Genomic DNA, 22,228 nt, shown 5'->3' on the forward strand with positions numbered 1-22,228 from the left:
GTGTGTGTGTTAGCACACTTTCAAGCTCACACTGACCTCTAGCGTATCTCCATCACCCTCCCCCTCCAGCTCCACAGCATTCCCAGTACCATCAGATATCATCTCTTTTACCATGGAGCAGAACCTGAAACACATAACCAGACACAGACATTATTACAGTTATTTACAGTTCTAGGCCTTCAGATCACATCTGCACATATAGTATGAAGTGTACAAACACAAACACGGACGGACACTTGACAAACACACACCTACACAAACACATCTAGAGGTGTTTGTCCTCACCGACCGCACTGCTCCTCAGTAGAGAAATAGATCTGGAAGTCATCCGAGTTATCGTGGACGTAGAGGAAGCAGCAACGCTCATCGAACTTACTGATACTGCAGACAGAAGGGCCGCATTAGGCTGGGCACTGTTCTTTATTTTATTTAACTCTTCCTTATGCTGTATTTTATAACACAATCCTTTTCACAGATGAAAGTAAATCTCATTAGCGTGCAAAAAACTTACATTTGCTCACAGTATAATAATAATACATGGATATAAATGAATAATTTAGATTAGTAAGCAGGAGAGCAGACAATCAAATTGTGTTGAGGGATTGTATTCTAACACGAAAAAAAGTTGTTTTATTCTATAGCCAGACTTTTACCTGGATCGTCAAATTGTATTTAAGAGCATGGGTGATGGGGTTTTTTCACAGTAATCACTGGCCATTAAACACGAGGAATATCCTTACTGATATTTGCATTTTTTTCTTTCTTCCTCCTCCGGTTGCACTGAGTAATTGAAGCTTTGCACAATACGTCACTGTTTTGAATATTGAGGCTGAACAGGTCAGCTGGAGATCCCTAATGATGTTCCTGGCAGCTAGTTCTTCTGTTTACTTCATGTATTATGGATATAGCTGCAGGGAGCCACAATTTATATGCTTGTTTGCACCACTCCTGAGTTCCCTGAGTTACTACAATTGCAGCCCAGGCCCATAAAACCACAAGAGAAATTTGAATTGAACAAAAATGTACGTTTTCTATTTATTTCTATTTGTTTCCCAAACATGTCTCTTGTATACCTAATGCCTTTGATGGACATTGCAGTGAAGTTCCACTCATGAATACCTTTCTGTAACAAAAAAACAGAAGTTAATCAATCAACAAATAAAGTGTTTCAGCTCTAACATTTTGTTCCAGTAGGTTCTAGCAGGTAAATGAACAAATATGCATATATGTATATGTTTCTGTCTACTTAGTTGGACGGCTCCAGCCCTCTAGCATTCTGAATTAGCATAGGTGAAGCAAATTTAGTTAATGCTGGCTCAGCTTTAAGTGTCTGCAACACACTTTTTCTTTTTTTTTCTACAATGATGAGTCAACAATCTTTAAACAGACTCCACATGGATGCAAAATAAAACTTGAATCCCAAAACTATCTGAGCCCAAACCTCCATGTACTCCTTACAAAAAAAATTAAAAATCAATGAAGCAGCATTATGTTCACCTGTCTTGAGATGTTTGACTACAATTAATGTGAAGTGTTATCAAACTTCGTTTCACTATAATGTGTTTGATCAGTGATCTGTGTAGCACTGCATGTTAAACAAAAGGCAAGAAGTAGGCTAATTTAAATGCTGATATAGCATTTTGGTGGTTTTTGTTGTTTACTGGTAATACTGGTGGTACTTCACCCTGGTATACTCGGGTGCAATTAAAATACTGGACAAAATGAGGGTGCAATGAGTTTGTGTAATTACGTGTTATTCAGTCACAATATGTGATGGAAGATTTCACATCAAAGTTCCTTCTGTTTGCATACAATTTGTCTGATTTAGTTTAAGTGATTCACCAGTTTTAATTAATTTTTATTTAATATTTAGAATTTTTCCGAGCGGAGGACAATATTCCTAACAGGAAGATGATTAGATGGGCAATGCTCTGACCGTTTCAGCAGGAGAAACATGCCAGATGGAGACGTTCTTCTCTTCAGCCTCATTGTTGATAGACACATAGGATGGCTGGTAAACTTTGGTGGGCTCCAGAATCAGCACCTGTAAACACAAACACCAAAACATTTGATTTTGAACCCCTCAGTCATCATTTTTCAGCACGAATGCATGTATATGTTTACATACTGGAAACCGCAGTCTGTTGGTGGTGCACTGCGTGGCCTCGACGATGATGTCCATCCAGAAGTTGAGTTTCTCTCTCTGAGGAGAATGCTCCAAATTTTGCTTTTTAAACCTTTGGATCAGCTGTAAGTTCTGCACTACTGAACGCAAATACCTGGAAGAAAATACAACCAATTATAATCATTAAAATAAAAAGCATCACACTTACAATTCCTTGAAATTTTGTTTTCGTAAACTGTTTTTTTTGTAGCATGTTTGGGCTTACTTAAATAAAAGAGTTGCATTATAAAAACAAATGTACTTTTGTAAGATGAATGTCCTGATACTTCACTACAACTATGAAAGCTGAATACATCTTTAAAAAATTGAGACCTGGGGATCAGAATGTGACCAAAATTTAAAACTAATCTTTATTATGAAAAACATGCATTGACATTGCAACTTTTATATATTTACAAGATCTTCTCTCTTACCAAACAGGTGGCTTCAGCTTGAAGAGCTTCTCTGCAGCCTGAGTAGCTTTAGGAATGTCACTCGCTAGCATGCTAACGGTGAAGAATTGGCCGACGTCCCAGTAGTTATTCATCTTTTCCAAGGAACCCTTGCGCCCCAGCAGGCTGTTCAACCTCACCCCTGATTATAAGAAGACAAAAAGTGAACATTGTAATTGCAGTCTGATTGAAACTGAAGTGGCATGGTCTCAGCTGACTTTTGTACCACAGAAATATCAAGAAAAGGAGCTACTGAATGCAAACTGAATGCTGAAAATAAACAACTTAGGTGTTTCACATTGACTTGAGAGTCCGCTGAGAACAAATCAAAGGGGGAATCAGGTTACCTATTTTTCTGAGTTCCATGGAGCTCTCGAATTGCTGGCCAGCAACTATGAGGAGGACAGCTAGGTTAATACCCGAGTACAGAGTGGGCTGCAGCTCAAAGCCCTTTCTGTACCTGACAGGTGGAAGAGGAAATACAGATGAATACACACAAGGAAACAATAAGATGTGAATAAGATGCATTTATTTCTGTGTGTTCTCACCACTGAATGGCGTTGTCCCTGTTTTTAGTGTCTTTGCAGTCAGAGTCGAGAAAAATGTCCTTGTAGATTCGTCCACAGAGGCAGAACATGTCTGGTGCAGGATGTTCGCAGGACTGCAACACCTGCAGCATCACTCTGAGAGCCTGCTCCCTGTCTCCAGGAGCATTCCTCCTGCACGTACATGCACATGCACATGAAGGAAAACGTTTTCATGAGACTGAGAAGTACACCTTTATTACTTCCATAAGAATTAAAAGTGCAAGTACCAGCCAGGTGTTGCTAATTAAATGCACTTGATAACTGATCATCAGCCTAACTACCTGCTCAAAAGCAGTTTGGGCAGTTTACTGGCCTGGAGTATTCGGGTGTGTGTTAACACAGGAGTGGCTGTTCTAGCAATTTCACCCTATGATCAGATCTTGTAATGTTTAGAGAAACTTCAAACAAAAAAACAAGAGCTACAGACTTTAAACACCTCGGTTAGCATGTTAAATGTTAAAGTTAATCACAGTACAATGAGAGAAAGCCTGAACAAGCTGCCTGGAGAAGGTATCTCTGCAGGACAGCTTAGGTTTGGAAAGTTCCATCTGAACAAACCGCAAGACCACCAGAACATTATCCTTTGGACAGACAAAAGCAAAGTGTAGATATGTGGTCATACTTGACATCACCACGTTTGGTTAAAACCAATGACAGCATATCAACATAAAGACTTTATATCAACTGTCAGCATGGTTGTGGAGGGGTGATGATGTGGGCTTGCTTTGCAGCCTCAAGACCTGGACACCTTGCAGTCATTGACTTGACCATGAACTTCTCTGTATACCAAATCACTCTAGAGTAAGTGTGAGGTAACCTTCCAACAGCTAAAGCTTGGCTCAAGCAGGATTATGCAACAGAGCAATAATCCTGAACACAGCAGAAAATTTACAACAGCATGGCTGAAAAAGAAAACAATCGAGGTGTTGCAAAAGTCCAGACTCCAATCTGACTGAAATACTGTGGGGGAACCTTAAGAGAGCTGTGTATAAACAAGTGCCTGTAAACCTCAATGAACAAAAGCAACATTAAAGAAAATGTAAAAGAAGGCTGAGCCAAAATCCCTCTACAATGCTGTGAAAGGCTAAAACGTCATACAGAAAATGAAGACTTCAAGTTATTGCTGCTAAAGTTGTTAAATCATACAGTATACTTAATTTTCCCTGAACAACAAAAATTTATTTTTCACAGAATGCTAGACTTGTGGTCTGTTGCATTTTTGACATGCAGTTACTACATTTTTAGCTCCTGATATCACCACACTGCATATTTATGGTGCATTTTATATGATATGTTAGAATGAATGTCCTCAGTGAAATACAGGCACAAAAAACAAAAAATGTGGGATCCCTAAAAATAATTAAAGAAGATAAATCTGCTTTACCACAGGGTTTGGGCATTAAAATGTTAAGTTTCATTGAGCTGCTGCGTACCTGTTCAGGGCAAAGGAGTAATGAAACTGGATCATGGGCTGGGTAGCCAGATCACATGTTGGCAGCATCTCCAGAGTCTGCACCAGTTTCACCATGGCATCATAGTCCTGGTTGTCAGAGAAGCCACAAAAGGGGCATTAAATTTAAACCTAATGATAATGCATTTAGAATATAAATGTCATTCTGAACTTCAGTCTGTAATAACTTTTAAGAAGTTCCCAGCTGATAGAAAGAAATGAAGGTCATGTTTGATGTGTTTGTACCTGTATATCTCTGTAGGAAAACAGCAGGTTCATGACAATGTCCTGTGTTAGGACCTCTGTGTTATCAATTCGGAGTTTAATGCGTGAAAGCTCCTTAGCCAGCTCCTCTCCCTGGTACTTCTCCCTAGCCTTCCTGATGTCGTTGAGCAGGGTGTCCTTAAAGGAAGCACTATATGTACACAGACAAGGAACAGAGGAAGAAAAGAAGCTTTCATTTTAATGTTGATCTAAAGAACAATTTTTGACCTCTAGTGGACCAACCCTTATTTTGCAGCAAACAGACATTACTTACTGTTTTGATGAGATTACTATTGAGTGCTAATAGTCAGTTGGTAGTACTAACAAAAAGCTATGAACAATGATCCTCACTATAGACTCCTACAGTCGGAATACTGCATTGTGCAAAACAAATGCATGGAACATCCCTAGAATAATTACCTCCAACTCCTTTTTAATTTTATTTCTAAAGCACCTAACATCACAAAATGCTTCACGACAAAATACCAGAAGATAAAAACAAAAGGTAGCCAAACACAAGTCTAAAAAGATTCGTTTTTAGCTGTTTTGTGATATAAAACACAGAGTCCACCTATCACAAGCTCAGAAGGAGCTTTTCAGAGTCTGGGGGTTACTGTTGGAAAAGCTCTGTCTCCTTCAGCTTTTAGCCTTGTATGATGCACAGCTAGCAGGCCCTGCTCAGATGACCTCAGGGACGTGCTGGAGACAAAAGGATGTAAAGGTTCACTGATGTAAGCTGGTGCTTGAAGCACCTTAAGTTAAAACCAGAATCTTAAAATGGACTCTGAAGTTAATGGGGAGACAGTGCTGCTGAGTCAGCTAGGGTGTGACGTAAGTACTCGGAAGACATTGTGTGAGGCGTCATAGCAGGTTTTGCTTAAACAAGCAAAGAATGAATCACAGTAATACAGAAGGGATGAAATCTGCTTGATTTTCAGTGCAGAGTGTGCAGATAACACCAGTGCCCTTACACACGACATTGGAGGTAGAAATTTTGACACAGATTTCTGTTATAACCTAATATTTCTTGTGAACAGGCTATTTTTGTTCATGCTTTAAGATGAAGATGATACATTTACCAGTGACAACTCATTTAACCAGTGTTGACACAGCAAATGACTCATTTTGAAAGTAAATATTAAGTTAATTTGAGATTAAGCTGATGTTCCAACACTTTGCAATATATTTAACATTTATCTTTCCAGAGCACACCAATTAAAGCACTTTTATTGTACTGTAATAACATACTATACTTAAGTATGTTATTCAGATGGTGTTTTGTAAATTCTGTCTTACGTTATTACTTTACACTTCCGTTTTACTACATTTCATAACTAAGTATGGCACCACATTTAGCTGAAAGCCTATATTACTCCTTACTTAGTAGTTTGTTTGTTTGTTTTTTGGGTGGGGGGCGGGGGGGGGGGGGGTGCTTTTCTTGTAAATGACTGTGAGGTGCTGTTTCTGCCAAGCTCCAGAAGGGAAGGTGGGGCGGACATGAAGCACTGTTAGGTGGTTGACTGGCACAGTATTGACTAATCAACCTCTGATTTCCTATGAAATGGGAACTTGATGCAACACACACACACACACACACACACAGAGGCTGTGTTTTGAGCTAAAGACAAGAAGGGTTTGATTTTTAGGCACACACAGCTGTTACGTTGGTTGTGTGAGTACAGCAAAAATAAACATAGTTGCACTTTACAGTCTACATCTGCGTCTGTACTAGGAAACCATGATAGTGGGATTACAGCAGCCCCTTGTTTTCACTTGTATCTCACCAGGATGTTACGTGGATGTCCTTCAGCAGGCTGGTGAAGCGGTCGGTCAGGGGATCGCACAGTGGGCCCAGCAGGTTATCCCAGTTGGGCTGCATGTACTCGCTTGCCCTCCGTTGGGCATCGCTTTCACAGCACATATACTCGTGGTTAGGGGTGACTATGTAGGGGATGAAGTAGTAGTTACCACTGGATGCCTAGAAAGAGAGGAGAGAAGGTTTAATTACAAGTTGTTTACAGAAAGAAAAGCACTTTGACAGCTTTGTGCAAATGCCAGGTGTAAAAGAAGTCCAGGTGGAGAGAGATAAGGAGGTGAGAGTAGGGATTAGAGTGATTAATGAGAGGATCAGTGCACCACTGAGACTGTTTGGTAGCATCATACTACATCAGTGAAGGTTTCCAGAAGTAATAAGCCTCATGTACTAAGAACCACCTAACACTCTCTAACCTCTGCCTCTTCTTCCAGCTTTGCATATGAACAAATGTGATTACCTTTAAATCTGAAATTGAAATGATAAGCTTTGCAGGTACAAAAGCATTTGGCAAAGCATTTCAGGACTGACAAATCTTACACGCACTGCTGACTGTCTTTTTGTTGTGTTCATTCTTAAAACATATATTTCTACATCTTTTATTTAACAACTATATCACTAGATTTGTAGTTATATAGTATGGTCGTCACAGCACCACACATCATTTTAAAGCAGTCACCATCATGATTTCATGCATCGAACAACAGCACTTTAGGCCACAGCAACTAGCTGCTTCTGATTTACACTTGTAAGTTTCTCCTGTTAAACTCTGTTCAGTTATATTCAGTGAGGATTGTTTCACAAACACTTTTTAGGTAAATTCCCCACAGTGGGATTAAATGCAATTCCATGATTCTTTCTGAGATGATGCAAATTTAATTTAGTGCAAAAACGCACATGCATCCAGCACTCTTAAAGCATGCTATAGCTGATTATCCATTGCTTCCTTTGTGTTGTTAGGGGCTTTAATCTGTTATCCACACGACATCCCAGGGAGAGGTCATTGTTTTCCAGCCTCACTTCCTTGTCTGTTAGTATTATCAGTCAACTAGGGAATATCCCAGCATGCCTTGATGCAGGCCTGATACCTACTTTATTTCTCAGACCAGAGCCTCTGTATTCTGGAGGCAACTGAACCCAGGGAAAACCTAACGGTGGAGGACGAGCAGCCTACTCCACACACAAACACACATATACACAAAGAAGACAGCGTACATACAGTGAAGGTCAGTTTCTAGGAAAACTAACAAGTAATATGACTCTCGTTCTCGAGCCGGCCATTCATGATTTAACATGTGTGTACTTGTACACAATGTGTGTGAGAGTGTGTGTCTATATATATATATATATATATATATATGCATTCCTGTCTGCATTTCTGCATGGGGGTGAACGGTATCTGCCAGGAATATTCCTCTAGAAATAGAAACAGATGGTGTGCACACAGAAATCTTTACAAAACATGCACACATAAGAAACTTACTGTGTTTTTCTGTGCCACCATGTCCTGTGCGGAGATAAAGAGCACGTGAGAATATGTTTCCAGACTTTCGGACAGTGACATAGTGTATTATTCCTGAATTGCTATTTTAAACAGCTGGTAGGACTGACTGTACGACATGTTAGTCTGTAAATAACACAGCGGATCATTTTGTCCCAAGGAGACGTAAAAGAATGGTGTCCATGAACACTAGTTACACTGATGGGAGAGTGTGCATATGTACCTTCAGTGACTGGGCAGTGTCGGGGTCGGTGTCATGGTATAGGATGACATTGTTGGCCATGTCAAAGCTCTCCCTCACACCCAGGTGGTAAAACAAGGAGGGCTGCCGACACACATCGCTCATATCCACGACTGCAATGTCTGTAAGAAGGAGGTGATGGAGGTGACAACATAAGAGCATAGCTCTTTAACATTGATGCAATTTGCAGAGGTGACAAATGAGCTGAGTTTGAAATACATCTGCCTTTGAGTTTTGTGCTGCATCTGCCCCGTGATCTTTGGCCTCGTTAAATTTGGGAAATGTTTTGAGTGGAGTTGAAAACAAAAGAAACAAGAAGAGACACAGTTGGGAGCTCTCCCATTGAAAGATATGAGCATGAACAAGAATATACATGATGGAAGGCATTGGTATTCATTGAATGTTATCCTTTCCTAGAAATCTTTTTTTTTTATTTCTAGGAAACAACACCCACTCACCCATGAGAGCCTCCTGCATAGAAGAATCTCAGTATATGAGTCAGTTAAAGGCAAGTACAGACAATTATGCTGACTTGAAAATCCACATTTTTTTCTACTGAAGCTCAGAGGTAATAACAACATGTCCTCAATCTGCCGCCAAGTTTTATATCCTTTCGGGCCTACCTATAGGGAGTGCAGAATTATTAGGCAAGTTGTATTTTTGAGGAATAATTTTATTATTGAACAACAACCATGTTCTCAATGAACCCAAAAAACTCATTAATATCAAAGCTGAATGTTTTTGGAAGTAGTTTTTAGTTTGTTTTTAGTTTTAGCTATTTTAGGGGGATATCTGTGTGTGCAGGTGACTATTACTGTGCATAATTATTAGGCAACTTAACAAAAAACAAATATATACCCATTTCAATCATTTATTTTTACCAGTGAAACCAATATAACATCTCCACATTCACAAATATACATTTCTGACATTCAAAAACAAAACAAAAACAAATCAGCGACCAATATAGCCACCTTTCTTTGCAAGGACACTCAAAAGCCTGCCATCCATGGATTCTGTCAGTGTTTTGATCTGTTCACCATCAACATTGCGTGCAGCAGCAACCACAGCCTCCCAGACACTGTTCAGAGAGGTGTACTGTTTTCCCTCCTTGTAAATCTCACATTTGATGATGGACCACAGGTTCTCAATGGGGTTCAGATCAGGTGAACAAGGTGGCCATGTCATTAGTTTTTCTTCTTTTATACCCTTTCTTGCCAGCCACGCTGTGGAGTACTTGGACGCGTGTGATGGAGCATTGTCCTGCATGAAAATCATGTTTTTCTTGAAGGATGCAGACTTCTTCCTGTACCACTGCTTGAAGAAGGTGTCTTCCAGAAACTGGCAGTAGGACTGGGAGTTGAGCTTGACTCCATCCTCAACCCGAAAAGGCCCCACAAGCTCATCTTTGATGATACCAGCCCAAACCAGTACTCCACCTCCACCTTGCTGGCGTCTGAGTGGGACTGGAGCTCTCTGCCCTTTACCAATCCAGCCACGGGCCCATCCATCTGGCCCATCAAGACTCACTCTCATTTCATCAGTCCATAAAACCTTAGAAAAACCAGTCTTGAGATATTTCTTGGCCCAGTCTTGACGTTTCAGCTTGTGTGTCTTGTTCAGTGGTGGTCGTCTTTCAGCCTTTCTTACCTTGGCCATGTCTCTGAGTATTGCACACCTTGTGCTTTTGGGCACTCCAGTGATGTTGCAGCTCTGAAATATGGCCAAACTGGTGGCAAGTGGCATCTTGGCAGCTGCACGCTTGACTTTTCTCAGTTCATGGGCAGTTATTTTGCGCCTTGGTTTTTCCACACGCTTCTTGCGACCCTGTTGACTATTTTGAATGAAACGCTTGATTGTTCGATGATCACGCTTCAGAAGCTTTGCAATTTTGAGACTGCTGCATCCCTCTGCAAGATATCTCACTATTTTTGACTTTTCTGAGCCTGTCAAGTCCTTCTTTTGACCCATTTTGCCAAAGGAAAGGATGTTGCCTAATAATTATGCACACCTGATATAGGGTGTTGATGTCATTAGACCACACCCCTTCTCATTACAGAGATGCACATCACCTAATATGCTTAATTGGTAGTAGGCTTTCGAGCCTATACAGCTTGGAGTAAGACAACATGCATGAAGAGGATGATGTGGACAAAATATTCATTTGCCTAATAATTCTGCACTCCCTGTACTATGCTTGCAGGGCATCTGAGGGGACTAAAACTTATACATGTGCCTGGCTCTTCCTCAGCTGAGTTGTGGTGCTGCCTAGTATAAATAGCTCGCAATTAAAGAAGAGCTCAGGTTTCGTTCCCCCTAAAAATAGGAGCTTTCAAAGGCATCATCTTTTCATAATGGAGACAGAATTATGAAATAAGTGACTGAAAATTATTTGGGGAACATTGATCGATTTATGGTGAGATTTTAATATATTTAACCATTAACAACAACAGGTGTCAGCTGAGTTATTAAATAAATAAACAAGAATTAATGTCAACTCACAAGGCTCACTAAGATCACTATTGTCAACTGCTGTCTTGGATTCATACGAATGAGTTTAAATGTTGTAATCATCAGCATTCAAAGCCAGTAATATAAGAGCGTTCAAGTGCATATTTTCGGTCATTTGCTTATTAATAGCCTGAGTGGCTCCATATTTCATTGGTTTCCATATTTGCCCAACAAGAATCTGTACCATTTCTTTAGGATTGTATCAGGATATCTGAGGTTTCAGAAACCTCCAAAATCAAACATGTAGCACTATTACTACAATTAGATCTCATCTGAATAAGAAAGCAGCTCAACTAGTTGTGCAGAATTATATGTGTCAACATACAGAAAAGCTTTCACTATTGTGCTGCAAACTTGGTAGCCCATGACAGACCTTTTTTAGTGATAACTTTTTCTATTAGTACATTCCTACTGCTGGAAAGATTAGAGCTTGAGTATGTGTATAGTATGTGCATAGGATAAAGGGTGCAAAAAGGAAGAAGTACCTCTACAAAACACAAAGTTACTGCATTCAAAATATTACTGAAGTACAGAAGTAGAGTCAGGTATGTATTGGATTAAAAAATATAAGCATATATACCCAACTGCTGTAATTTTAGTACTTTAGTATAACTTTGAGACATCTATCATTTGTATGAACCTATTTGCAAAAGATAAGTCATGATGTAATACGAGGCTACAAGTTTACAAGTAAATTACTGACTACTGAAAAAACCTACTAATGTTGCGAAATCACAGTCCAGGGTAGTAATGCTGCACAGTCATGCTGCACTATAACAGTGATCTCACTGCATAGCTTACAATAAACTTACAACTGTTGTAACACAACAGTCAGGAACCACTCACAAGCTATTACGCAACTTAACTCCTGATTTAATAAAAACATATTATTAGTGCTAATGAATCAAAGCATATGGTGTATGAGGAATTAACATAGATTACTTAGCTAAAAGTACTCTGATCATACCATAGTCTTGCAAGCATGAGTCTTATTTATCCTACCTGCTGGAGTATGTTGCAGTGTACGTTAAGGTTCAGCTCTTACTTTATGTCTATACTAGTTTATTCTACAGTGTGTTCACATATCTTGAGTAATTTCAATTTAAGTTAAATTGAAGAAGTTCAGTTTAACCTCTTTTTTCACTTTTTATTTCGACACTTATGTAGTATCATTTTTATTTACCACTTGTGTACTTACTTCGAATATTTGTTTATATTCCATTTTATTTTTATCATTGTGTATTGGTACCTCTTCCACCATCAAGATTACATGCTACCCAAACACCAATACAGGTACGTGTCTCATCATGTGACCACCACAACCAGAATTACTGTAAGAACAAAAAAAAGCTTTCCCGACAGCAATAAGGAAAAGAAGAATAGTCTGCATGATAGATAGATAGAGTTTTATATGAGCTGCTTAGTTAGTTTTAATAATAAAAAGTTTTCGCACACTTGCAGTTAGAAGTCTGACTTGTGCAAACCTGCCCTCCCTCTTGTGTAACTTTCCTGTGAAGTACCTGCATCATAGAAACTGTCCAGTACTGATGTTTCTCCAAAGTCCAACCTTCCGAAGGTGACGGTGGTGAGCAGGGCGCTCTCCGAATCACAGGCTCTCTGCAAACACTGCAGCGCTCCGGACTCCGGGCTGCTCGCCATCACCGACTTAAGCCCATCGTTCAGGACGTAGACGACCCGCAGAGAGCGCTGCTTAGTCGGTGGACTGGGGCTGGACACGTCGCCCCTCTCTCGGTCCCGCTCCACCACACACACCCCAGCTGTGTGGTCTCCCCCCATGTCCGACGCCGGTGCGCTCTGCCCGGTTTCCATATCGAGAACCTGGAAAGTGACTTCTTCTCCGCTTGATATCTACGCAACCACCCTCTTTATTCTCTTTGCGCCTTTCGTTTTCTCCTCCTCTCGCTCTCACTGGTGGCACACCTGTCCTGGCATGAGAGCACGTCTGAGTCTGTCTCCTTGCATCTCCGCCTCATTAACTCATATCATCTGACGATTATCTCGCACCAAGACGTCCGCTTCATCCAGACTGGATCTGACTGGATCCCCGAGAGAGAAAGAGAAGGAGGAGGAGGAAATGTGGTGAGAAAAATACACTCAGAAGTTGGAATATTCCCTTTTGGCTCAGCTGTACTCTGGTATGACGTTTTCCACTGGCGAATAAACTCTGGTCCTGTCAGTCTAGGAAACGTTATCAGAGTGTTCCCGTTAGTCTAAATATATGACAGCGTGTCCTTTTGGTCACCTCCTCTGCCCACCGCGTAAATAAGCTATGTTATTCTCAGTTATGATTTCAAACAGCATAGAATATCGTGTGATGTGACTGTTTTTTCAGCTTTAGTTATCCTTCTGGCTCCTTCTAAGTTTCTCTCCAGAGAAGAAGTTTGTCTGATTTCCAAATATATGCCCAAGATTTAAGTAGTGGCCAATTAGAGAGGACTTTGTGCCCTTTGTGAGAATTATATGTGCACGGCCTACTGGTTAGTCTCCATTAGGGACTAGTGCCGTCTTAATGTTTAACCGCAGAGGCTGTCAGAGGCCATTCATCACATGACGGAGAGGACAGATGCAACAGATACACGTCTTCCCAAATTAGCATTATTAGATAACAACTGGCTATTGGGTGTGAATGTTTCTTTAAGGATCCTAATTGCCGTAACATTAAGTGTAATGTTAGAGTTACTGTGTTTTATAAGTTGTGAGATTATTTTATTATCTTATGCCACGTATACCTCTAATTAAAGATTGTGAAATCATTATGTAGTTTTAGGTTGCATTTTACTCCTGACTTAGAAGAAGGTTGCTGATTTATTGTGAATGAATTACATTGTTTTATGATGCATTATACTGCTGATTTATAAGAAATAGTGTTTTCAGAGAATCATGGCCTTATTTGTCTGATTAGAAAGAACAGAACATACTGCACAGGAAGCCAAGATCATAACTTAGGCTAACCAAGAGAGAAAGAACGTGGATGTTTAGGTTTTATGATTTTGGAGGGGTGCTGAAGCTATAAGCATGTGAGAAACGGTGAGATACTTCGAGATCTGGCGGACACCCTCCTGTCCACATCTCCCGTCTAGACGTTCATGGTCGAAGTGTTGTATGGAATAATGAGAATTGTATGGAATAGATTGTTGATTGAGCATTTTTATACACCGAATGTTGTTCTTCCTTCAGCCCAAAGATCAAACAATTGGGTTATTTAACAAAGTGTAGACAGAGACTAATCATTTTGATAATCTAAATATCAACAGACCTACTTACTTAAGGAGGGAAGTAACGGTCCTGGTGTTCTGTCTCCTGTCCTCTCCCTGCTGGCCTCCTTTATGATGTTTGACTTATAATTAGATCTCTTTTCTTTCAAGTTTCTCTGGTTGAGTTAATGAGCTGGAGGACATCTCTTGGTAGTTCGTGTTAATAGGATTCTTTGTTCTTGTTTCAAATGTGTCTGGTAGTTTTATTTTCACAATTTTATTTCTGCTAGGTTTAGTTAGGCAGTGATGTTTGTTTAGGTCAGAGGGAGAACACCACATCTTAATTGTTTAATTCCTTGGGTGCAGTGGTCTTCTGTTTGGTGTAAGTATTGAGTTACAATCAATGCCTTTTTTTTCTTTTGTTTTTCTCTTTGAGATCAGTAAATATTAAGATTTGATCTCCTTGACTGTTGTAGCAACTTGAAGTTTAAAACAAATAATAAATTAATCTAGTGCAGTCCTCCTGTGTAGAGCAGCGCAGGCTTGGACTATAAATACATGCATGGTGAAACAAAAGAAAGAACTACCGGTATACTTATGATCAATGTGTAGTAATAAATGTATTCATTTCTATTAAGTTGGACTAAAAGCATACATGCTATCTCTGTTAAGTCTCTTTTTAAAGCTGTTATAGATAATTTATTCACCACAGCAAATTATGGAGCTCTGACATTAATTCATATTTTGTATTTAGCTCTGTTTTGGTCGTTTTACAGTATGCCGATGATGAAAGAATGCTCTATTTGCCAGTATTTTCCATCCACCTGGGATAAACTGCCTGTGATTGCTTCCACTTGTCCTATTCCCCTTGCCTATCCAAGCTGCCACAGGAGCTAGGATAGGCATCCGTCTATCACTACTTGTGATAGATTAACTACTGTCGAGGGTGTACCCCACCTCTTGCCCAGTAGCAGATGGGATATGCTCAAGCTCCCCACGACCCTCAATTGGATAAGTGGAAGAAAATGGTTAGATGGATGGAGTACAGAAAGAGCTCCAGAATTGAAGGACCTGCAATAGACTGCCAACCTGTCTAGGGTGTACCCTACCCCTTATTATTATTCAGAATTGGTTGAGAAAATGGATATATGGAAATGTTGAAACTGAATTTTGACAAATAGTTCCACTTCATCAAGTCTTGTCACATATCTGTCACAGTTCATATTCTTGTTTAAGAGTACTCTTGTCGGATAAATTTCCACCATCATATTGTAAACAAAATTAAATTAGATTAAAAGTGGGACTTCAGTGGGCCATCTGCAGTTTTGTGCTTTGCTGGTTAGCAGGCTATGCATGCAGGTCATCCTGATTTAAGCTTAAAATGGTGAATTAAGCTCAAGCTGTAAGATTTGGGTGTGTCTTTCTATGCTCACCTCACCACTGGTTATGGCAGATTACTGCTCCTCTCTGAGGTTGTCAGAGATTTAGTCCTGCTGGGTTTTCCTTCCTAACACACTAGTGATTGCTCATTGGGAACTGTCTGATTGTTGTGGTTGTCTCCCTAATTCTGTAAAATGTCTTTACCTTGCCGTTTAAAGTGCACTGAGGTGATTGTTGTTGTGATTTATCACTTTAAACTTAAAAATTAAACATAACCGTGAAAAAAGAGGAACCACTGTTTTTACTTTTCCTCCCACACTACTGACTAAAATCAGCATATCATTTTCCACTGAACAGATTTTTGCTCTTTTTTTTTCAAATCTGATTACAACATCCTCTTTTTCCACTTATGATGCATTTTTATAATGGTAAAAACTTCCTTATGCTTAGCTCTACATTTGAGCTCTACTGCCATTTTATTACATTTATTAGAGGAGACTTTAATATTTTCTAAAATTGTGCAGTAAAAAGGATGCTCAATGTAAAAACCTAAACATCCAAACACCATTACATTCTGCAATAGTCAAATATTTTTTGACATGCAGTTGCAGAAATCCTGCAGCAATTTCAGTGACCGTTAAGACTGCACCATGACTTCTCCTTTTGTTCAGTCTAAACTTGGGCAACCTGAGAGCATGTCTGCTGTCTATGAAAGTCATTCGTGCAGAAACACCAGCTACTTGAATAAGCAGTAAATGTGCAATGGGCAAAATGTGCCTTTGAAACAGAATGTACACTATACAAGCATGCACATTTTACAGACAGTCACGTATAAACAGAGTGTGCACACACAGTACATAATAGCATCTTTATTACACTGAAATATAAAAGTATATATATTTATCACTATCCTGGAGAGAAAGGACCAAGTCAAGAAAACAACTTGTAGCCTCAGTTGTAGCAGTTTTCTCTTTGTCATACGAAAGACAGAAAGAAAGAAAAAAGAAATAAAGATTTGGAATCAAAAACATGAAGGCCACAGTGACAGGTTGCCATAGATTCTGTGCACATAAAAGGAAAGGAGGCAAACAGCCGTACATGCTATATCACACATACATACACATGCACACACATGTGAGGACCTTTCATTGTCTACATTCCTCAAACTCTGTCTTTAAAGTTACTCTTAACCTGCTGCCAAAAGAGCACCACAAACACGAGAAGCACGTGGCTCTCAGTTTGGTTTTTAGGAGTGAGATGCCAACGGCGCAACAGTTTTGTCAGCTTTCTGGAGATGTGAGTGAAACTGAACAAGAAAAAAAAAAGATTAAATAGTAAGTTCTACGTAGAGAAGGCATTGAGTTTAACTTGATAAATGTCACACAGATGTGTCTCTATGCGTCTTGATGCATGCTCAACCATCCTGGAAAAGAAATCACAATAAGTTGATCAGTGTGTTTTTTCTCTTCAGATAAAAATGCAATTTGCAGCCAAACACTGCAGGAATAATTTTCCATCTGGGGTTAATGTGCTTTTGTTGCATTTTGAATGAGTGCAAGATGGAAAGATTCATTCCGCTGTCATGCCTGTACAGTAAAAATAAAGCTGGAGGCAGACGATAGTTAGCCTATTAACATAAAAACTGGAAATGAAGGGGTAAGCTGGCCTCTTTCCAAAGATAACAAATGCCGCAACTCTTCAGGATGATAATTTATCATATAGTGGGACTGATTCGTAACAAAAACACAGTTTGAAAAAGTTGCTTACTTGCTAGTTTTTGATCATAAGCAAAGTCAGCCCATTTCAGTTTTTCAACAAGCTAGAGATGTAAAGAGGACATCAGAAAATTTGCTACACTATGCCATCATCTTTTCCAATATTCTTCAGTCTGGCACCAAAAGTGTGTGAACAGCTGTCCACAGGAAGGATGACAGTATTTATAATAGTTGTGTAAAAACTATTTCACGATTTTGTGAAAACACATATGGCATTGATTTCAAAATGAAAGTGATGTTTGATGGCATGGAAATTATAGATAGTTGTGGATAAAATAAATGGTGCATAGCAAATAAGGCATATTAACAGCTAATTAGGCATACATTGTTTAAGTATGTGCTAAAACAGATGTAATGTCTGGAAGTTTTCAGTGTTTGTAATTTTACTGTGCTTCCATAACCTCTAAATTCTAGTGTTTATGCTTAGTTAAGCTAACCTGGTGCTGACATCTGCTTATATGTTTCCCCCAAAAAATCCAGAAACTCCTGTAAATAGCACCTACAGTATCAGCACTTATCGTGCCAGCTACTTTGATTAAGCTTTTCAGTATCCTGATGTGCTTCCAGGTTCAACTGCAGATTGAAAACACAGACGTCACATCTGTGGTTAAAGGAGAATGCTGCTGAGAATGGCAGAGGCATCAGATTTACGCACCTGAAGTCTACCTTAGATGGCCTGAGCATTAATTTTTATCGTAATTTATTTCTTAATCCAAATGATAACCTTTAAGGGCACACGTGTGGTTTACTGTTATTTAGATATTGTTATGATGGTGTGTTTTATTCACCATTTACAATGCTACCAACCGTTTTAGAGAAAACAAACAAACAAAGAAAAAGGAAAACGGTCTCAGGCTCCCTAGCAGCTTCTGGAGGCTGACCAGTCATATCAGAATGGGCTCACTGGAAAAGAGGCCATGACTAGAGCATGACTAAAAACAGTTTAAGTAAATCATGCAAAGATGTACAAGTAGATATATATCTTCTTTATATGATCCTTACAGAAGTAAAGATCCTGTAAATGCAACAATAGCTGCATTTCCACCAAAAACACTACTAACGTTCAATGGAACTAAAGTCTCATGGTTACCCAGCCCAGTTGAAACTTGGTAGAGAACTAGCTGTAGGGACATCACTGTTGGCACCCCTGATTTGGGATTTGTTCTGCAACTGCTGATACTTTAAAGATGTGAATGAAGAAATTAAGAAAAACGAGTGTGGCCCATTTTAAAAACTGGTAGCTGCAAAATGCCCTATTTCACCTGATGCTCAAGGTGGTTTGCCACACCTGAATGTTGTCCTGGGAAATTGTATCGCTGGCACGTAATAATTTTAATAAATGAAAAAAAACTTTGCAAGCCATTAGATAATTTATCTGTTTCCAGTCAAGGGCTGTCTTGAACTAGTGACATCACTTCTCACAGAAATAGCTCACTTTTCTTTTTGTGACCCCGACTGACTCCCTGAATCTCTTTGTTTACCCACTGAAAACCTGGTAAGTGCATCTCAGGAAAGTTAATGCAGGGCAAATGCGGCTAATTTACATTTGCAAAAGTGTCCCCATTTTCAGTACGTACGCCTACAGTCCTCACATGGAAGGAAAACAAGTGCACAAACATACACACACACACAGATAAGAGGCAAAGGCCGCAGAGTGGACGCAGAACAGCACAGGGGTCGTCTGAACCGACCGGGCTACAGAGGTCAAAGTTTCTTTCACACAGAAACATGAAGTACCAGTGAGGTTGCCACGGCAGCCCCGGCTCTGTGTCATTGTTCTGTAACCGTGGCAACACGCAACGACAGACTGCAGCGCAGTCAGTCAGTACCGGTGGTACAGCAAGCTCCAACAAAATAGCAGTAAACTGAACAGAGAAGCCTCTTTAGAAGAAAAATAAAGAAGTAAACACAGGATAAGGCGGCGTCGGGGAGAGAAGGTGGCTGACTCCATGGTGCTGAACTGTTGCTGATTGTGATGATCATTTGGCACAAACTTCTTTTGGCTGAAGAGTCTCAGACCAGCAGTGAGAATGTCTTCAAAGGATGGCCTCCAATGTGGTGATAAGAATGTGACAATAACGATGCTTTAGTCTTCATTTTGAAAGGCTCTTCTTAATGTGTTCTACCTCCATCTGTGAAGCAAACACAACCGTGAGCTCAGCTAGTTTCATAGCAATTAAAAAGAGTTATATTTACAACCAAAGATATGAATATAAAAATTTGTATCAGAAATGTGGTTATGAAAAGTGTAAATGATATAGTTAAGTAAAAATTAATGCTGGTATGTCAAAACAGATGGTTAACTACATAACTATACACACAGGTACTGCCAATACTCTATCTCTGATTAGAGATTCTTGACACTTACTGTACTCCTATTTTGAGTTTACATAGTGTGTTGCCCATCGATACAGATTGTATTTGTGGCATGCATCATACACACTAGATGAACTCATCTGTTGATGGTAAATACAAACAACACAAATACAAGTACAGGCCATTTGATGAGTTTGTAAACTTATAGCTGTGAAGTCCAAGCAAACCAAGGTATCAATACAGGAAGTAAATACAGGAAGAAGGGGCTATGTTTTGAACTATTGGAAAACATGGAAAATTTATGTTCATTTCACAGCATGTCTATAGTTCCAGGCTCCATCCCAGAATACAAAGCATGAGCAACGAGGCTGTGCTCTTCAATGGATGAAAAACTAATAGAGAAATATTACTAGAGCTCGTCATTCGAGCAGGACTCTGAGTAGAATCCATATTGAAGGGAGCCAGTTAAGGTGGTTCAGGCATCTGATCCTGATGCATCCAGCTCTTTCTAGGGAGGTGTTTTGGACATGTCTTACTGGGAGGGTGGAAAATGCTGCAGAGATTATATCTCTCAGCTTATTCTTGGAAATGTCTTGGCATTTCCCCAGAAGAGCTGGAGGAGGTGGTTGGGAAAAGGGAAGTCTGGGCATCTTCTCCCCCAATACACAGACCCAGATAAGCATCAAAAATGGGGGGATAGGTAATAAATATACTTGTGCGACTGTTAATATACCTTGGCAGCCTGCCCAAGTAAAGCATATGTGAAGGAAACACATTTAATTTTCCAAAACATAAAAAATAAAGTTTTAGATGAATTCATCATATTTTTTTTTACATTAATAACATATTTACTAGTTGCTGTTAATTTGTGGGCCTGTTTTAATATAATCAATATTGTTTCTTAGCCATCTCCTTTCCTCTCATTTCTTCACCACCTTTCACTCACCTGTAAATTAATACGAATCGTCCTCTCCTCATCTAGTGCGGTGGCCAGCTGCTTCATCTCCTGCCTGAAACAAACCATCACAAACAAATCATGATTGTACATATACAAGAAACAACCTACACTTGCTGGTTTAAAAGGCACACACTCACCTATGTTGGCTCTTCAGCAGGTCTATGGAGGCCCTCAGGTCTCTCAGCTGGTTCCTGAGTTCCTCCAGAGATAGGGGTGTTTGTGGTGAGTGCCGGAGCTCGGGTGAGGGACTCAGACCCGAGGAGGAAGACGGAGAGGCGGATCGATGGCTGGAGTTTGGCGGGTTCAGGATAGAGGGCTTGGCAGGCAGTGGTACTTTACTGTCAGGAGCCTATCCCAAACACAGATCAACAAGAAGAATTGAAGAATTTAGCATTTATAATATTTTCTTCCTCTCACATACAAGATCTAACCTCCTACACAACGTCCTTGGTGATTAAAATATACAGAAAATGAAAAAAATAAGAGACTGTGCAGGATTTTAGGTTCAAGAAAGAAATTTTTGTCTTGATTTTAAGCACTTTACAGAATAAAAGTATGTGTGTGTCTGTATGATCAAAGCTGCAAGCTGGATGGGCCTGGAATTTATTGATAGATTGTTTCACTAACTTGATCATGTTCAACTTAAAAAGAAAGAGTCAAACTTGACTTTTTTGTGATATTTAACCTTAAAAGAGACTTAATGTACTTCATATAAATAAATAAAGCATTATCTTTTTTTTTTATCTGCCGACACTAACGTTTGCCAGAAGCCTTGAGTAAAATTACCAAAACACAGTTTTACAAGTCAAAAAACATGAAATTCTGTAGTGTAATGCCCCCTGATGGATTAAATGAGAAGCACAAGGAACTGTTATGGCCATACAGAGATGGTGGGTACTCCTTTCCTCAGGGAAACATCTACGGATCTGGTGGAGACAGACTCATGATTGTCCTTCACTCGCTCCTTGTCCTTCCTGACCTCCACTATCGGTGAGTCAAGGTCAGTGCAGGACAGAGAAGACTGCAAAAGAAAGAAATGTGCTTAAAAATGTATACATTCACTGGTCTTCTTTTTTCAGACTACAGATATATTCTGATAGCAAAATATCCACAAGAAGAAGAAAGAAAAAAAAATCCTTGTATACAAACTGAGACAATAATTTTTAAAAAGCATCACAAGAAATTTATATTTTGCAAGGACAATCTAGTTTAGCGAGAAGAATGGAAATGGGGAGAAACATCTTGTCACAGCCTGGGCCTCTGACCCAGCGCTCCGAGTTTATTTTGGTATTCTTCTCATGTTAGCTTTGTGATCATGTGTTATTCCTATTTAGTTTAGGTTAAAGGCAGCCATTATTTATTGTTTCCTTGGTTTCCATGTTTGGATTCTTTAGTTTATCATGTGTTTTTAGGTCTGTAGGCTTAGTGTTGTCATGTCTAGTTTCCTGTTTTATTCTGAAATAGATCGTGCATGTTCTGTGTTCATGTGGTTAGTTTTACTCTCCCCTGTGTTGTAATTATGTTTAATTCTAGTCAGCTTTGTCCTCATGTGTCCCCGCTTCCCCTGATCACCTCGTGTGTATTTAAGTCCTCAGTCTTCC

The 22,228-nt window shown here is 39.6% G+C and overlaps 2 protein-coding genes across 7 annotated transcripts in view; both read right to left on the reverse strand.

The window, feature by feature from the left end:
• Positions 1 to 16,080, reverse strand: part of map3k15 (mitogen-activated protein kinase kinase kinase 15) — a 31,027-nt gene extending 14,947 nt beyond the window's left edge. For 3 of the 4 annotated variants that reach the window (XR_006054884.1, XM_042224918.1, XM_005932155.3), the window contains exons 1-14: positions 12,504 to 16,080; positions 8,455 to 8,594; positions 8,214 to 8,237; positions 6,702 to 6,895; positions 4,900 to 5,068; positions 4,637 to 4,743; positions 3,165 to 3,335; positions 2,964 to 3,076; positions 2,599 to 2,758; positions 2,129 to 2,279; positions 1,937 to 2,044; positions 1,074 to 1,123; positions 286 to 381; positions 37 to 124 (exon numbers count right to left, since the gene is read on the reverse strand). Coding sequence is in view for 3 of the 4 variants with exons in the window: in XM_042224918.1 (XP_042080852.1) it covers positions 37 to 124; positions 286 to 381; positions 1,074 to 1,123; positions 1,937 to 2,044; positions 2,129 to 2,279; positions 2,599 to 2,758; positions 2,964 to 3,076; positions 3,165 to 3,335; positions 4,637 to 4,743; positions 4,900 to 5,068; positions 6,702 to 6,895; positions 8,214 to 8,237; positions 8,455 to 8,594; positions 12,504 to 12,813 (1,881 nt within the window). In the remaining variant the exon portion in view is untranslated. The other variant, XM_042224919.1, reaches the window with a different exon arrangement.
• Positions 16,081 to 16,427: 347 nt separating this feature from the next.
• sh3kbp1 (SH3-domain kinase binding protein 1) overlaps positions 16,428 to 22,228 on the reverse strand; it is a 43,868-nt gene continuing 38,067 nt past the window's right edge. For all 3 annotated transcript variants that reach the window (XM_005932151.3, XM_005932150.3, XM_005932152.3), the window contains 4 exons: positions 21,511 to 21,648; positions 20,765 to 20,976; positions 20,616 to 20,679; positions 16,428 to 19,485 (listed from right to left, as the gene is read on the reverse strand). In XM_005932151.3, coding sequence (XP_005932213.1) covers positions 19,447 to 19,485; positions 20,616 to 20,679; positions 20,765 to 20,976; positions 21,511 to 21,648 — 453 coding nt within the window. In that variant the 3' untranslated portion in view covers positions 16,428 to 19,446. The remainder of the gene's footprint in view (positions 19,486 to 20,615; positions 20,680 to 20,764; positions 20,977 to 21,510; positions 21,649 to 22,228) is intronic.

The sequence above is a fragment of the Haplochromis burtoni genome, unplaced genomic scaffold, assembly GCF_018398535.1.
Source record: "Haplochromis burtoni strain Fernald_Lab_line unplaced genomic scaffold, NCSU_Asbu1 Contig_155, whole genome shotgun sequence".
Lineage (NCBI taxonomy): Eukaryota > Metazoa > Chordata > Actinopteri > Cichliformes > Cichlidae > Haplochromis > Haplochromis burtoni.